This window comes from Nomascus leucogenys, chromosome 22a (genome assembly GCF_006542625.1).
Source record: "Nomascus leucogenys isolate Asia chromosome 22a, Asia_NLE_v1, whole genome shotgun sequence".
In the NCBI taxonomy this organism is placed as follows: domain Eukaryota; kingdom Metazoa; phylum Chordata; class Mammalia; order Primates; family Hylobatidae; genus Nomascus; species Nomascus leucogenys.
The window spans coordinates 5019536-5036556 of NC_044402.1; the positions used below are offsets into that span (position 1 = coordinate 5019536).

The 17021-nt window shown below is 54.8% G+C and overlaps 1 protein-coding gene across 5 annotated transcripts in view; it reads right to left on the bottom strand.

Annotated features, from left to right (window-relative positions):
• Positions 1 to 15302, bottom strand: part of LOC100598628 — a 35094-nt gene extending 19792 nt beyond the window's left edge. For 2 of the 5 annotated variants that reach the window (XR_004028005.1, XM_030803879.1), the window contains exons 1-6: positions 15193 to 15302; positions 12590 to 12697; positions 11658 to 12372; positions 8747 to 9967; positions 5482 to 5621; positions 5063 to 5196 (exon numbers count right to left, since the gene is read on the bottom strand). Coding sequence is in view for 1 of the 5 variants with exons in the window: in XM_030803879.1 (XP_030659739.1) it covers positions 5063 to 5196; positions 5482 to 5621; positions 8747 to 8833 (361 nt within the window). In the remaining 4 variants the exon portion in view is untranslated. The remainder of the gene's footprint in view (positions 1 to 5062; positions 5197 to 5481; positions 5622 to 8746; positions 9968 to 11657; positions 12373 to 12589; positions 12698 to 15192) is intronic. The other 3 variants (XR_004028007.1, XR_004028006.1, XR_004028008.1) reach the window with 2 other exon arrangements.
• Between the last annotated feature and the right edge of the window lie 1719 nt (positions 15303 to 17021).

Genomic DNA, 17021 nt, shown 5'->3' on the forward strand with positions numbered 1-17021 from the left:
AGACCTGGGCCCCCTTCCTGTCATGGCAGAGACTTTGTCCCTGGTGCCTCCGGAGTGGCCCTACCCTTACACGGCAGTCTGGGGCAGTGGTGGTGCAAACAGCTTGGCTCTAACCTAAAGGGTCCCCTCTCTCACAGCTGCCCACCATCCCTGCGGGCCATGATGACCCCTCCTCTCCTGGCTAACCGTGAAACAACAGTCCTGTGGATTTCTGAGCCCCCTACCGCCAACTTCCTGAGTAGGGAATCACTCTGTTTCCACTGCCAGAAGGGCCCAGAGAAAGGGCTGGAGTGGCAGAAGGAGCAGCCCAGCTGTGAGCGTGGAGGCCGGCGCAGACATGCGGTCAGCCTTTGGCCCCCGACTGTCCTCCTTCCCCAACTTTCCATCCTGGACCTCTCTCCCCGCAGCCCCACTCTGTCTCTTTGGCTATATTTCGGGCATCAGGCCCAGGTTGATCAAATTTTTGTTTACAGGCACAACCACTCTGATTCCCCTTTGCTAAGAAACTTTCAAAATCAAGCCCTAGAATCTAAGAGCGTGAGCATCCCAGGGTCACGCAAACCCGGTGGCTGGTTAAGCGCGTCACTGTGCAGCCTTGGAGCTCCTGACACACACACAAGGGCAAGGGGCCCCACGCAACCCCTGGGAGGGAACACACACACACTCCGTTTCAGGGGAAGGTAATTGACGTTTTCTTTTCATCTGAAGAAAAGGCACCTTCCATTGAAAGGGCGCATTCACAGAACCTGGGAAAACTCATCTGCGCTCAGCCCTCCCAATTATCCCCAGGTGGCTGTTCCCCACGGGGGGCTCCCCCACATTCCTCTCGGCCTGAGCCTTTGTTTCCGTCTGAAACGGCCCTGGGAGCTCCCGGGCTAAGAGTCTCCTCCTTAAGCCCCTGCCAAAGACCCTATTCACTGCTCAGAGTCGAGGCAAGCCGAAGGTGGTGGGCAGCCTTCCTTTCTCCCAGGGTAGGGGACTTAAGAACTCTCCATCTGGATTTATTTTTAAGCTCAAAGAAACTGGAGAGCAATTAAGAAAGTCATGGCTACACCCTCCACCACCATCCTCCCCCTTAATGAACTCCTCTCTCACACACAGTCCCTCATGTTGGGAGGCCCACGGCGGCCCCAGTGACCCAGCACCTGCTCTGTACACGGGCCGCCCACGATCGCCAAGGGCTCGGGGGTGACGGGAGCTGAGAGGACAGACAGAGATATGTCCCAAGTCCTCATCACAGTTTGTCCTGAGTAAAGTGACCACAGTTTTCCATGGTGAGGATCGGGGCCCAGGCCCTGGCCTCAGGACCTGACTCAAACCCAGAAGGCCCTAGAATTCCAGATCTACGGGCCTCTCAGGCACCGCAGAGCTCGTCTTGGCACAGATAAGGGGTCTCTCCATGTCTGCTAGATCCAGCTGAAGTTGGGACCCCTCTTCTGGCAGAGTGCCCTCCTGCTGCAGTGCCTGCCGGGCTCCTGGGAGGGGAGGGGCCGCATGCCCTCATCAGCCCCCAAGGGCCCCCCACACTCCCACCTTTCCTGGCTCTGAAACACTGACCCAATCCATGCCAAGGAGGCAAACGTGTTCTGTGGCTCCCCTTTCCTTAGACTCCCCCAAGAACCTGTGGGCAGCCCAGGTGTGGGACTGCCCTGTCTGAATGGGGCTCCATACGAGACCCTCTCCTACCCCAGATTCATCCTTCTCCTTTCCAGACCAGGAACCCCACACTTGAGAGGCCTCGTTTCAAAAGGTACACCTCTTTTCTAGACTTTTCCATCTGCTCAAATCGGGGATGGGAGGCGAAGCTAGACTTCCTTCTTCCTCCTTTGGAAGAGGGGACAGGGCTCAGAGAAACAGCGGGGAGGGGGAGCCAGTCCTTGGGACAATTCACAACTCATTAATTCCAGTCTCCTAAAAAGAAGCCACTCCCAGCTACCCAGGGCTTTTCCACTGCAGCTCACAATGCCGGCTTCCACATTGTCCACTGCCCTTTAACCCTTTGGGAACTGAATCTGTCTCCCTCCACACCCCCTTCTGTAGAAAGCTCCCTTCCTCGGCCGGGCGCGGTGGCTCACGCCTGTAATCCCAGCACTTTGGGAGGCCGAGGCGGGTGGATCACAAGGTCAGGAGATCGAGACCATCCTGGCTAACACGGTGAAACCTCGCCTCTACTTAAAAAAAAAAGAAAGCTCCCTTCCTCTTTGCAAGGAAAAATTCATTAGCAAGCTCATTAAAGATGGGTAGATTTTCCTTTTCATTCTTTCTGGAAGTCAGATTGCTCATAAAAAACACACTTGAGTTATTTTATGTAAATGACTGAATAAGAAACACATGCATCTTGTTGCCCTTAAGTCTTGCCAGGTTTTGACAGTATTTGGAGAAATGTACTTGGAAATTCATTTGGGGTTTGAATCACAACTCAGGAGGCATGAGGTCAGGGGCCCTGAAAGCAGCAATGAGCAACTCGCAGGTGAGAGAATGTGGGGGTGAGTGAGCGAATGAGGGGTCATTTTCTTCCTTTCCACAAGCTCAGGCCTGAGCTACCCTCTTGGTTTCCTTTCCCAGCCACCCAGAGCGGGCAGGTGCGAGAGGAGAGCCAGTTTCCAGACCAGACCACCACCTTTACCCTGACACTTGCACCCACCCAGAAGAGTCCCACTAGAGGCAGCCCCGTAGGAATCACTCAGCATGATGACAAATGGCCAGAGACTCCTCACCGCCCTCCGCCGACGTGACAGGGTCCTCTGGGGCTCACTGCCTAGTCAGCCAGGGTCTCATCCCCACCCACTGTGGCTCAGGCATTGGCCAATCCATCAAAATAGAATTTTCCTGAAAATCATCATGTCTTTCGCACTTACTAATGGCCTCTCGGCAGTTCCCGTGAAGATCATCAGCAAGACTGACGTAGTAAGTCACGTTTCAACTTATTCAACTGAGAACATGGTATATCTTACCTATTTTCTACCTAATGACACACAAAACCCCAAATACGTGTTTGCCTGAGACCGAAACACTCATGAGTATCTGAAATATAACTCAGTGCAAAGAGGGTTCCATTTCAACCCCTGAGAGCCAGGGGCTGCCAAAGCTTGGTGGTCCTGCCTGGGCCTCACCTGTGTGCCCCTGGCCTTCGCCTTGACTTTGTCCCTGGGCTTAGTCCACCTTGGGAAAGACCTGAGATGTCCGTGAGAAACCAGTCCAGGAACTGAGGGCATCTGGCTCAGACCAGCTACTCGAATGCATTCTAGTAAGCTTGGGACAGGATCCCCCCAGGACCCCAGCAGCCTGCCCCTGTGCAAACCTCCCCTCCCCCAGGCCTCTTCTCCACATCACTGTGTTTGCAGGTGGCTCAGCAAATGCTAGCCTTGGAGTAAATGTCACGGGGCAGAGCCTTCCTGGGCCCCCTCCCTGGGTTTAGCCCTGGGCACACACTCCCCTCCCCGTCTCTCCAGGCTCTGGGGCTCTCCAGAGAGCAGAAACAAGCACACAAAGGCAACAGCCCCAGGTTAGAGCGCCTCTGCCTACGCTGCCAGATTTTGTTTAAAAATAATATCCCCATCCCATTTCAATTTCAGGGGAGAAGGGCAGGGCTGCAGAAGAGCTGTCTCCAAATCCTCTGTTTGATTAAAGAGCATTACGGAGGCTGCGTTGGAAACCAGAGACACTCCAGAGGTGGGGGGTGGCGGGGGGCGGGGGGCGGAGGCCTGCACAAGGGCTGATGCGTGCACATGGCTGAGGACTAGAGGCTGGGCCCCATCCAGCGTGCAGCTCTGTTCGTCCACTTCCTTCTCAGAGACCCCATTCGTGGGTGTCCAGAGGGGAGTATTGGCATCTGGGCCAAGGACAGTGCTAGGGCCCCCTCAAGGCTCCATAAATGTCTGGGGGAATGAAGCCAGCCTCACCCCACGGTTCAGACCTTTCTCAGCGCCCACCTAGATTCTCTGGGAAGTCTAACTGCACCCATTCACCACAATGGCCACCCCAGGGGGGCGTCATATATGAGGGATGCCAGGATCCTGACACTGCCTCCCAAGGTGGCTGGCTCTAAAAACACGCCATTGCCCTGAGTGAGCCACAGGCTCAGTCCCTGGGACCCCAGAAAGGAAAGTGGCCTCAGCTGAGCCTCCTCTCTTCCTGCCAGCCCAGCCTTCACCCTGGTGTGGCCGTCCAACATCCAACCCTGAGCCCCCGCCCTCGACGACACCTTGCTTGGCTGCCGTGCAAGCCACCTTGCTGCATGGGTGCTCCAGGGCACCCAAGTAGACCCTCTGGTCCTTAGTGCAAAGCCCAGCCTTCGGCACCCCAGAACAACCCCAAGCCCGAGCCCTGGACGGCTCCCGGATGCATCTTGAATTAGTAAAACACAAATAAACAAATGATGAGTCCTCGAGTGAATTGTGTGGCTCCAATCCCCTGCTTTCTTCTTCTCTACCATTGCTGATTTTATTTAAACAAACAAAAACATTCCCATCTCATTGCAATTTCAGGGGTGAGGAAAGGAGGAAAAAGAAGAACTTGCTCAAAAACCACTATTTGATTAAAGGACATTATCAAAGCCTCATGTGTGAGAAACCATGGTTCTCACAAGGAGTGACGCTACCGTGGCTGTTGGAAAGAAATGTCTTCCTGGCTGAGGAGCAGGCAAGCATTCCCATTTCCTCCTCTCCGAATGGGTCCTTGGGCCGGGTGGGAGTAGGGCAAGTGCCGCCTGGATCCCTTTCGGCAATGTGTTTAGCAAAGCCGTACTGAGGGCGCCTGTGTGCCTGGCCCGGGCCGCTCTCAGGGGTCTAGAGTGGAGGTGGACACTCCTCACTTACCGTCGCCGGCCCACAGCATGCCATCAGCCAGGGTGGACCCCCACACATGCCTGCTGGGTATAGCAAGGGTCTCCACTCCAGGCAGCTCTCCGGCCCCCAGACCCCTGGGGCTGATGTGAAGAGGATTCACCTTTGGCAGGTTGCCTCCTCCCCAGATTAAATGTTGACACTCTTGTTGATCAGAGAGGAGAGACATGAGCTAACCCTAATGAAATCCTGGTGGCTCAAGAAAGCAAGAAACTCACCCCAAACCAGGAAGGAGACGAGAGGCCCGCCAGGAAGAAGACTTGGGTCCGGGATGGTGGGCCCCATCAGGGCCTCTTCCGCGGCTTCCATCCGCAGTTCTTCAGCCGACCCAGCCGGGCCACGGCCCACGTGCCTTGGGGAAGGGCAGAGAGTTAGAATCATGGCAAGGCAAGTGCCCCAGAAAAGCCAAACACACCAAGAAAGACAGGGGCACGGCCTCACCTGCAGTTTGCTTTTTGGTGGAGTGGGGTGACTAGTGGGGGATGCCCAATGTCAGGAAAATGTGCAAAGCAGCAACGGGCTGGGTTAGGGGCAGCCCCAAAACCAGAACTGAGTGGGGAGCAAGGGACCGGGCGGGGCAGAGCCCAGGACTCTTAGGGCCACGGCGGAGGCAAAGGCAGGCGGGGGCAACACCCACCAGGGCACGATCACGAGGGGTCTCTGGGATGGGACAGGAGTCTGTCCATAGCCCTGAGGCCAGGCCCACAGGAGGCGCACTGGAGGATGCTTGGCAGGAGATGCAGACACCAGCAGGGGCTTGTCGGGGGCACTGGGAACCTGCTGGAAACAGGCAGCTGGAGTGGGAGTGGCTCCTGGGGCAGGGGAGTGGTACTCAGACCGCAGGAGGGCCAGGTGACCACAGGTATGGGCTTGGCAGGGAGAACCAGCCTGCTAGGCAGAGGGCTATGGAGCTGAGCCCTGGAGCCCAGGGATTGAGGCAGAGAAGGGGAAGTGGGTCAGGCCCACCTCAGGAGACAGAGCAAGCAGAGTGCCGGGTGGGTGAGGAAGCTGGCCGCTGGAAAGCCACCAGGGAGAGCCAGCCAGCAGCTGGGCAGAAGCAGAGCCTGCAGATGCTCCCTGGAGGGTTCCCCTGCTGGTCCTCGGCATGGGACATGGGCCCCAGCAGCTGCTAGAGTGAAGGAGCTGGACCAGGCCCCGGGGGAGGAAGGCATCATGGCAAGGGAAGGGTCGCAGTCACAACCACACCTCGAGAGGGAGACCTGTGGCCAAAGCCCGGGGGCACGTACTACAGCTGTTCCCGTGCCCACTTCGGTCCTGAGAGACTCAGGGCCAGGGGTCCAGAACAGCTCAGCATCAGGAATGGGGCAGGGAAGGCAGAGAGGGAGAAGGGGCTGGTTCGGACCAGAGCAGAGCCCTGGGGATAGCTTGAATCTGCCCTCACACCCTCCAGCCTGATCTCTATGGAGCCAGAGTCCACTGCTCCAGCCCCTGGGGCAACCCCCCGGCCTGCCCTCCTGAGGACACAGAGGCCATCAAGGGACGGACTATGGTGGCCGGTGCCCAGGCCAGAGCCAGGGCCGTGGGCGTGCTCAGTTAGGATCAACTGTTGGATGACGGGATGGCCGCGCGGGTGAATGCAGGGACGCGACCAGCAAGGCCCCCGTTCAAATGGGGCAGGGGTCGGAAGTTGCTCACGCACCTCTCAAAAATGAATTCCACCCTCCAGCCTTTGCACCTAGAACTCTTCGCATGGCCCACCTAGTGGCTCAGCTGTGGTGGTCGAGTCCTTTCATTCACTCACCTGGCGAAACCAACATCCCACATACTCTAACTGAGCCCCACTCTGTGCCAGGCTGGTGCTGGGACACCCTGAGGAGGCACGGGGCTGGCTGGCCAAGGGTACCCCAGGAAGGCCAGGTCAGGAATTGGGGAGGGACAAAGAGAGGGAGATATTGAGAGACAGGACAGACGAGGAAGAAGGCAACAGAAGCAGAAAAAGCAGGGACTCAAGGAGCCAAGTTAAAGGGCTATCCCTAGACTCAAGGGAGCAATGAGACCCCTCTGCCCGGCGCCTCAGAAAAGTCCAGAAACCCAAGCAGGATGGGGACGTGGGGAGTTAACTTTTGAAAGTTTGTTAGGGCTCCAGGAGCCTTGGGCACAAAACCCCAGAGAACCTGCCGGTGGCCAACTGATTTCTTCCACACCCTGTCCGGGCTTTCCAATGTCCACATGAGCTACTACAGTACTAACAGTGGCTTTGGGGCCTGTATGTTTATGACTGCCATGTGTTTGAGGGTGAGAAGAGTGCCACGGATTCTTCATTACCATTGAAGAAAGTCTTCTCATTTAGAAACATCAGGCATGCTCTATTTTTCTACTCTCCAACAGCTACATGGCGAGGCGGCCAGGTTTTCGTGTGATCTCAGCTTCAGGTCTCTACCGGAGTCCACCCGTAGTCTCAACACTCCCCTAGACAGAGTGGCCAACTACATCACCATCACTGGGAAAGTCTCGCCTTGGCAAAGGGGATGAAAGATTGCCTCAGGCTTTTGCCCCAACTGGCCAATGGGAGATCCTTCCACATTCTTTCTCGTGGGGTGCTGGGGTACAGTTGCTTTTGCTAACTTGGAAACAGTATCCAATTCTAATTCACGAAGCCAGAGAACCTTTAGCCAACAGACTCATTAAGGGAGGAAGGTCCCATAAGGTTTTAACTAATAACATTTTCTTGCTCCAACTACCTCCCTTATCCCCTAGTTTTTTTTTCCGTTTGGCTGAAGGCCCGACTGGAGCCTAAAGTTTAATTGGAGTGATTTAATCATGATTGATCCACCTTGGGGTGAGAAATGTCCAGAGCTTGGGACAAATAAGGGCATGTTTCAGACTTGGGACATGCCTGCTCTAAAGAATTATGGGCTCTAGGGAGCTCAAAGATCAGAACAAAGAGAAGGAGGGTTCAGGCAGGGTACAGGACATGTGGGTGAGGATATTAAGGGGCAAAAGAAGAACTACTATAGGGCCAGGCATGGTGGCTCACGCCTGTAATCCCAGCACTTTGGGAGGCTAAGGCAGGTGGATCACAAGGTCAGGAGTTCAAGACCAGCCTGACCAACATGGTGAAACCCCATCTCCTAAAAATACAAAAATTAGCCGGCTGTGATGGTGGGCGCCTGTAATCCCAGCTACTCAGGAGGCTGAGGTGGGAGAATTGCTTGAACCCGGGAGGCAGAGGTTGCAGTGAGCCGAGATCACGCCACTGCACTCCAGCCTGGGCGACAGAGCAAGACTCCATTTCAAAAAAAAAAAAAAAAAAGAACTACGAGTTCTGATTCCAGATTCCCAGATGTGAGTTTTAATCTCCTCTCTACTGATTGATCCCAACTAATCACTAGCCCCCTGTGCCCCAATTTCAACAGTATGCTGGAGTCAAATCTGAACCCCAAACTATGCCCTCTTATGGGGGGCCCTCTGGGATGCCAACATGCATTCACTTCTTCACCTGGCTAGGCATTCCATGAGTATTCACATTGTAGTCACTCCCCCAGGGCTATGCCTAGGAGTTAGTACTTTCCTACCACTTGGTAATCTTGAGTGAGTTTTGGATGTCCTCAGTGGGTCCTGAGATGAGTCCGAGGAGAGCTAGAGTTGGGAACTGATCACCAGTGGCACCCCCAGTCCTCAGCTCTTGGAGAAAGGGAATGAATGCTCTGGCCATTTGCATCTGCGCAAAGGATCGAACAAAGCCACTTTCTACAATGCAACCCTGTCCGAAGCCCCCCTTCCCAAAGCTGCCTGCAACTTTCAACCCCGCTGAATGGACTTCGCACTGGGACAGAGGCAAAGACTTAAATGAGGAGCAAAAGAAATGTCGGCTCCATCACCAAAATTAGAAGTGTGGCTTAAGAAGCCACATCGCCCCGGCCCGGCGGTGGCCAGTTCACCTCATTATGATAATCAGTGTGTTTTTCCTTCGCAGACAAAGAAGGCTCCTTATGCGACGAATATTGGAATCCAGCAGCTAACCTCATTAACGTCTGCAGCCTCTTCCTTCGACGAGGCCCGAGATTAGCCCTGTGTTCATTAAGGGAAAAGGGCGGAAAGTGGAATAAAACTGAAAAACACCGCCAGGGTAAGGGGGAGGGGAGGCCCTTTTCTGTTAGCCTTTCATTCACTGAAATACTTCGTGTACCTTCAGGATTTAATCACCAGCAAAGGGGGCGGTAGGGAGGGGGCAGGGTTTACCAGGATGTGGGAGGTAAAGAGGTTAAACTCGATGGAAGGAGTTAAAAACCCAAAATAGGGTGATTTGATGTGAAAGCTTCCTGGGATTTGTCATTGGGATAATCAATTTAAAACCTTCTTCCCGTTTGCTTTCTTTTAGCCCAAGCTAACGTAAGGGGAAACCGTCTTTGGATGTGTTTTTGGTGGCTTTTAATATTTTCTAAGTCTCCCTTTCCTACTTTTTTTGTCTTTAATGCCTTTGTTTAGTTATTCTCTTCTCCTGTCTCTCCTGCACACCCCTCCCTTTCCACTTCTTTCTTCTCTCTTTGGTCCTCCCCGTGGGAACCTAATGTATACGAAAATCTAGTGGTGCCTCCAGTTGTATTTTCCCATGAATGCTTTATTGACTTTGCTTCAAGCCCTTCAAATAGCATCTGGTGCTTACCTGTGAGATATCCCACCTGACCTGCCAGATAAAGATGATTAACCCTATTTTGAAACTGAGATAAACCTAGCTTGGAAAAGTTTACCTAACCCAAGGTCTCAGCACTAAGTAATTTAACTAGGACTCGAACCCAGGCAGTGACTCCTGACTGCTTAAGACAGCATAGTAAGAAGCAGGTCCAGAAGTCGAGAGACCTGGCTATGCAAGTTCCTAGGGGACGCTAAGAACGAGAGAAGGGGGAGCAGGTGTCTCTTTGAAGGGGCGTGTAAACACACAGAAGTGAACCGGAGCCGCAGAGCCCTCTGAGAGAAGGCATGAAAATGTGTCCTTGTGTCCATGAGCCGAAAACATGACAAGGATTAAGCTACAGAAAAGTCTTTACCTTTGTGAGAGCCCTTCCACGGAGTAGAGCGAGTCAGGAAGCAGTGGGTTGAAGAGGAAATTGGAGGTGAGGAAGGAAGACAGCAAGTGTAGACAGGCCTTTCAAGAAGCTTGGCTGTGAAAGGAAAGACAGAGACTGTAGTGGCTAGAAAAGATGACAGCAGGGACCTGGGAGGCTCCAGGCTGCGGGCAGAGCAAAGTCAGAAATGCAGAGGGAGGCCTTCTGGAGGCGGCCGGGACTGAGAGAGGTACAATTCTTCCTCTGGAACTCAGGGAACAGGGGTTCAATGATCCAGTGGGGCCCAACCTGCAGAGCCTCTTGACAGCCTCTGTTTCCCTGGGAGTGGCAGTGGCCGGCCCTGGCTCAGGACAGGGAGTTGTGAGGATCAAATGAATGGACGGTTGCAAAAAGTGACGAAACATTCACTACCGTTACTCACTGGGAGCAGGCCTCGCAATTTTACAGCCCACTCGAATCTCACTGGGGCCTGGATTTTCACTGACCATAAATTATTCCTCCTGAACATTAAGGATGTAAAAACCACTGGTAAAAGCTCCTGCCAGTCTCTGGAAGACAAAAGGTCCCCTCCTAATAGCCTGGATTAACTCAAAGCAGGTCTCCGCCCACTTCATTTGTCACCGTCCAAGTCATCCTTGCACCTCCATTTGCCACATAATCCAATCAGCCCCTTTCAGAGGCTGGGCAGCTATTGTCTACACTGAGCTGGGCTCCTCTAAAGCAGCCCAAGTTGTTTTTGTCTTGTCCGGACAAAACTGGTTGGCTTAAAAAGGGACGAAAGAAAGTCCTGGTCAAATGAGGACCCCAATTAGGTTCCAAGAGACTGTTTTCATTATCTTTGTATCAGATACCTAGCCTGGTGCATTGGGCAGATTGTCGGTGCTCCAGAAAATGTTTGTTGAGTTAATTCATTTTTATTTATTCTGGAATTTCTTAATTGAACACAAACACACACAGCACCTACTGAGTGCTGTTCTCACTAAGGGAGAATTGGGCTGGACATGTGAGCAAGGAGGGACAGCCTCGGGTGGTTAAGTAGCTTGCACTTTCCACAGCAATTTACAAAGCACTTTCATAGTAGTTACAGCATTTGGTCTTCAAAAGCGCCCTGTGGGGTAGATACATGAGAGAGAGAGTGCGTGTGTGTGTGTGTGTGTGTGTGTGTGTGTGTGTGTGTTTGAGTGTGTGTGTTTTAATCTCCATTTAGACCATGAAAGAAACTGAAACTTAGAGAAGTTAAGCGACTTGTTTAAGGTCACACCGTTATTAAAAGGTGAAGCCAGCACATGGTACCAGCACTGGGGCCACCCAGACCCCCAAGACCACCCCAGGCATCTGGGATTTCAAACAGACTGTCCCATTGTCAAACATTTGGTTTGAAATCAAAGGACTCTTAGTATAACTCTGGGCCAGAGGGGAAGAAGGGGTGAGGGCAGCTAGCGTGGCACCCTGGGTCCAACTCCAACCCCTTCTCTTGCCAGCAATGTGACCAAATACTTACACCTCCCCACAAGTTTCAGTTTCTTTAATGTAAATGTAAGTCCTACCCCATGGGACAGACAGTTCAGTCCTCACGGGTCCTCTCTCCCTTTCAGCTTTTTTAAATTACAAAAATCAATACTACCAAATGCATCCTCACCTGGAAACGAGGCTGCCTCGTTTACATACACATATTACATAAAAATCACATGTTCATATCACATAGAAAGTGCTCTGGAAATGGCCACATGCATAATTCGTGTTCTTACTCAAGTCAGCCCGTCGATGGTCTCTGCAAAGCCCCTACCTGATGCAAGGAGAGCCCGAGGACAAGGGCTGCCTGGAGTGCTGCTGGAGAATAAATAAGATGAGTAAGACAAGCAAGAGGGGTGGGAAGGGACTGACCTGTCGAACCTTTTCAACAAACATTTGCTGATCACCTCCTCTATGCCAGATCCTGCCTGAGGCCTCTTTTATCTCATTTAATTCTCACAACAACCCTAGGAGGTTGCTTCCATCGACCCCATTCCCCAGAAAAGGATAGGAAGATCTCCAGAGAGGTGGGGCATGCCTTTGGTGATTCAGTAGCATGCTCATTCCAGAAGCCCACCCAGGGCCTTGGAGTTGCCAGCAGGATGCTGGTCAAGCCCTTGGCCCAGGTCCCCCTCCTGAGAATTTCCCAAAGGGATCCTTCCATTCAGGACATTGTAAGGGTGATGACAGAGTCAGTCGACAAAGACTGACACCCCCTTGGGGAGGGAAACACTCCAGTTTGCTAGCAGGTGAACACAAGCAAAGACTTATAGGAAAGTACTCATAGAGTCAAAGCATGAGCATAGCAAAGGTCAGGGCTTAATGCCCAATGCCCCCTCACTAGGGCATTGGTTTAAGTCTTTAGGTAAGAGGTACAGCCGGCTGGTCAGTTCCGGTCCGCTTCATCCTTTGCCATCCTGGTCCTGGGGGTCAGTGAATGGCTGCTTTGTATGTTGGTGGGATCCAGGAATCCGTGCTCCTAGTGCCCTCTGCAATTGATCAAAGGTTAGAGAACCTGCTTAAAAGCCCAAGCCTAGATCATAATTACAGTTTAAGTTAATTAATTACAATTAAAGCTGATTAGTTAAAATTTAAAATTGTCTTTTAATTGCTAATGGGTCTGGGGGTGGTGCAAGGATTGTGGTGGGGTTGGGAGATTCTGCCTGCCACGTTGGATATGAAATGATAGCAGGAGGGTTGAAGTACCGTGAGGTGTAGATGGGCAGCAGGCCCCTTGGAGCGGCTCGGCATGGAGAGGAGGTGGTCCTTGAAGACAAGGAGGTGGACGGATGATGTCATCCCTGAGGAGAGACCCTATGGCATGGGAGGGGGGCAGGTTAGAAACCATCTTCGTGACCTCTAACGGCCAGCACCGGAACAGCAGAGAGCGAAAGGGGGCAGGCAGAGGGAAAGGCAGGGAGGAGTGGCAAAGGGGAGGACTGAGGAAGGCAGTAGGGAGGGGCTGGGAGGGAAGAGGGAGGGGTATGGAGGGAGGAAGGAGGGGGGCAGGGAGAGGGGAGGAGGGAAGGGGAGGGGAAAAGAGAGATGAGGAAAATGGGGGGGGAAGGGGGAGGAGGGAAGAGGAAAGATGAAAGAGGGAGGAGGGAGAAGAAAAATAGGAGGGGGAGGAGGGACGAGGAAATGAGAAAGGGTGGAGGGAGAGGAGAAATGGGAGGTGGAGGAGAGGAGTGGGAGGGGGTAAGGATGATTTGACTGACAGGTCACAAGTGTTAGCTGTGTGCGTGTGCGCAACTCAAAACCCAAGGTAGCGGGGCAGGCACACACCGCTAGGGGGCGCGCAGCCCGCACCTGTAACCCAGGAGCGCAGCCACCTGCGGCGCCCCGGCCCGCGCCCGGCGGGCCTGGATGGACAGCGGGTGCCCAACAGGTCTCAGGCTAGGAAGGGCTCCACAGCCCACCCCAGGCCACCGCGCCGGGTCGCTACACCCGCCTCGACGCCTCTCCAGCCACCACCAGCCAGAGCCCACCTGTGGCCGCGGCGCAGCGCCTCCCGCCCGCACCAGGGGCCTCTTGCGCCCTCAGCTACCGAGCCCCAGCCCCGGAGGAAGGTGGGCCACCCAGCGGACCCGCGCCAGGCCCCTCTGGAGCGCCGCTCCGCCTGCTACAGGGAAAAGCAGAAATCCCGACTCCCACCTTCGTCAATCCAATTAAACACAGGTTCACTAAAGTCAGAAAGATCCAGTCCTCCAGACACCGCTGTCACGCATGTGGGTGGTCTCGGAACGAGAGACAGAACCTGTGACATCGCTGGAAAGTAACGCAAAGGAGGCCACCACGCCGCTCCCCGCCTTCGCCCCCAGGCATCGACATCACGCCTCCAAAGTCGTGCCTCCCTCCTTCGCCACAGCAACAATTTCTAGCCCCCGCGCGATGGCCCCTCACTGACCTTGTCACAGCCTCTCTCTCCATCCTGCTCAAATGAGCCACACCTTCCTAAGACCCCCGAAACCAAAAACCACTGGAAATCAACTAACGTGCCTCTGTGCGCCTCCACGACACCCGAAGCCACGGCGCAAAGGCCGACCCTGGCCTCTGCGGCCGCTCCGCAGTGAATCCGGGGGTCTCAAAACTGTTCCCTCTTAGGTAAATGAATCCAGGATCCTCCAGTAGATCCCGCGCCCGACCCCCTCCATCGGGAGAACAAAGGCCACCTCCCCTCCCCACCCCGCCCCCCAAAATTCCGCAGTGCCGCCAGCGCCCTCTCGCGGCCAGCCAGGAAACCTGCCAGAAACCTGCCACGTAGCCACTCGCCTGCGCCCCCACCAGGCCCGCCGGCCCAGGGTGGGAGGGGGCGGCCTGTGGGGGCTTGACTCGGACAAAGGCAATGGCAACAGGCGACTTGACCAAAAGTCCAAGCCTGCAACATGTCAGGATTTTCGAGCGACCACCACGCAACGCTCTGAAGACCCCCGTGGCACCCCATCTCCAGCTCCCAGCGTCCAGACCCCAGCAACACACCCCCTTTTCTGCATTTCTCTCCTCCCTCTTCCCAGATCCAAGGACACGGCCTTCTCTCCTCCCCAACCCACTCCCTGCATCTATTCTGCCTGTGCCCCCAATCCCACGACCCCCCTTCGGCAAGGACTGATCCTAGGGGGCTACTGGCAGGTTTGCACTTGGGCGCCATCTCTCTCCACTGTGAAAGTGGCTGATCAGGGCAGAACCAGATGATGTCGGGTAGAAATTTTACTCTGCATTTTGCCTGGGGTCCACACTGCACTAAACCTGTGTATTTGGATTCAGAAAACCTCGCGAAGAGGAACCTCCACTCCTCCCGCCCACGATCCACCAAAAACCTGGCCAAGAGCTGGCGAGGCAAATATGCCCAGGAGACCCTTCTATTCGGGTGCTTCCCCCCCTAATTCGTGGGGCATGCAGAAGGCATCGCCGCCATATCTCCCACTATTAACGCGATTCTAGAAGCGGCTTCCAATACAGGAAATCCGGGGTTCGCCCCCCCCAGTGACTGCCATATACCCGAATCCAAGAGGGGTTCCATCTGATTCCTCCCGCTCCTCTGAACTGAAGTCCCTACCACCCAGCCCACCCTCAAGGACTGGACCTTCCAGAGAGGAGCCCTGACTTCCCCCCAGGGAAATGTGCCTCAAGATTTTCCTTCTGACAAATTTCGTTGCGGACGCTCGGGGACCAGGCGAAGTGGCCGCCTCCAGCAGCAGCAGGACCCGGGATCAGGCTCTCGGCATGTCCAGGAGGACAGAGCCCATCCCAGAGGCGGATGCCGTCTTCCTTTTGCACGTCCTTTGCGGCAAGGATGGCCAACCACTCACCAGGTGAGGGATCCTCTCGCGGGCGCCCCAGCTCTCCCAAGGAGCCGCAGCCAAGGCCAGCGAGCCAAGGCGCGCTCCCTCTCTGCTCTCCGCCGTCTGCGCTAGGGGCTGGCTGGGTGGGGTTTATATGGAGGCGCAGAAGGGGTGGTCTCTGACGTCAGCGCATTCTGCTGCAATGCGCTCATTTCTCTAAAAGTGATTGGCCGGAAAAATGAGCCCCCCAGATTCTATGACAAATTGCTCTAGCCGCACCCAGATTGCAGCAAAGAAGGGAGGAAAAAATTCTGCCGCAGTGCCCCTGGCCGCCATGACCAACACCCTGTGGTCGCGGGTGCTTTTTCCCTGCGTGAGCCCGCCTCGCCAGGCAGAGTGAATTCAGGCACAATGTGTGGGGGGAATCGCCCCGATGGCTGGCCGTCCTCAGGCGGCCGATGGCCAAGGTGGGGCTGTCGGGGCGCAGATCCCACACCTGGCGGTTTCGGAACATCCATCGGAGGATGCGGGCTTAGCGAAAGAAAACTATGCTTTCTCTTATTGTTCAGGAAAATAAAATGCCCGGGCGTTATAACTGGTTCCCAGATGTAAGCCAGAGGCTGTCACCCCCTCCCAGCCCACCCGTGCGTTTCTGACTGGTTCTCTTTGACATGGGAGACAGAGCTCCGCGTCTCCGAGTCAGAAAACCCTGGCTGTGAGTCCCGGGCTCTGCCGCTTACAACTCATGTTCACGGAACCCGCTATGCCTCTTCCTCTTCCACTGGGTCCGTTTCCTCCACCTTAACGAGGGATACCCCCCCACACACACCAGGGTTGTAATAAGAATCCAGACAGGAGCCGTGCCCTCTAAGGAAAGTACTTTTAGAGGGCGGACTGTGTCCCATGTGGAGATGCCTGGGCCACCCCTCAAAGTTGGGGTGATCCCCACACACATGCCCTTTGAAAGAGCCCCACTGCCACCACCGCCCCGAAAAACAGGCAGCGACACATGTTGCGCCGAGCCCTGCCGCGGCCTCGGCTCCGGGGCTGGCACATGAGAGTTAATCCCTAACAGGTGGGAGCCCTCGGCAGCTTTGCCCGGCTCTGAGTGGCAGAGCGTGCAGGGCCGTCAATCAAATGTCCTCTCGCAAAGGTCAAAACGCTGTTGAAAAGGACCGAGGATCTATCTTAGGGTGACAGGTGGGTGGCAGCCGGGAGGACAAGGATGGAGTGCCCGGTGACAGAAAGCAGGTGAGGATGAGCAAGGGGCCCCAAAGAGGACAGCAGGGAGGCCCCACCGAGGGCATCAAGTCAGAATCGCTCCCCCGCACTTCTTTGGGGGGTTTAAGCTGCGTCAGAGGGAGCCCCCCATGCCCAACGATCCCACGAGGTGACTGTAAATCAGACGGGAGATTCCGGGGCTGAAAAGAAGGGAGAAAGGCTATTTCTACGTCCACAGCTAATGACTAGGGAGGTGAACATTGACCGCCAGGTCACTAGACGCGCCGAGCCTTGGGAGCGCGTGCGGGGGGCTCGTTTTTGCATAAAAAGGCGCACTGTTGGGGAGATAGAGACGTGGGACGTTGGGGTCCTCATGGGGCGCTGCTTTAATATGTCAGGTAACACGAAGGAGAAAGAAAACACCCCCTTTACAGCCTGTGGAGCTTGCCAGGAGCCCCGGGGACCAGAGCCCCGGAAGCAGGCCTTGCACAGCAGAAACGCCCGCACCAGCCACAGACGTCAAGAACGCTTCAAAAAATCATGGCTCCGAGCACCCGCGTCAACAGGAGAACGTTTATTAGCCACAGTATTAATAGCTAGGAAACAGCCAGAGCTGGCCGGGGCCAATCAGCAAC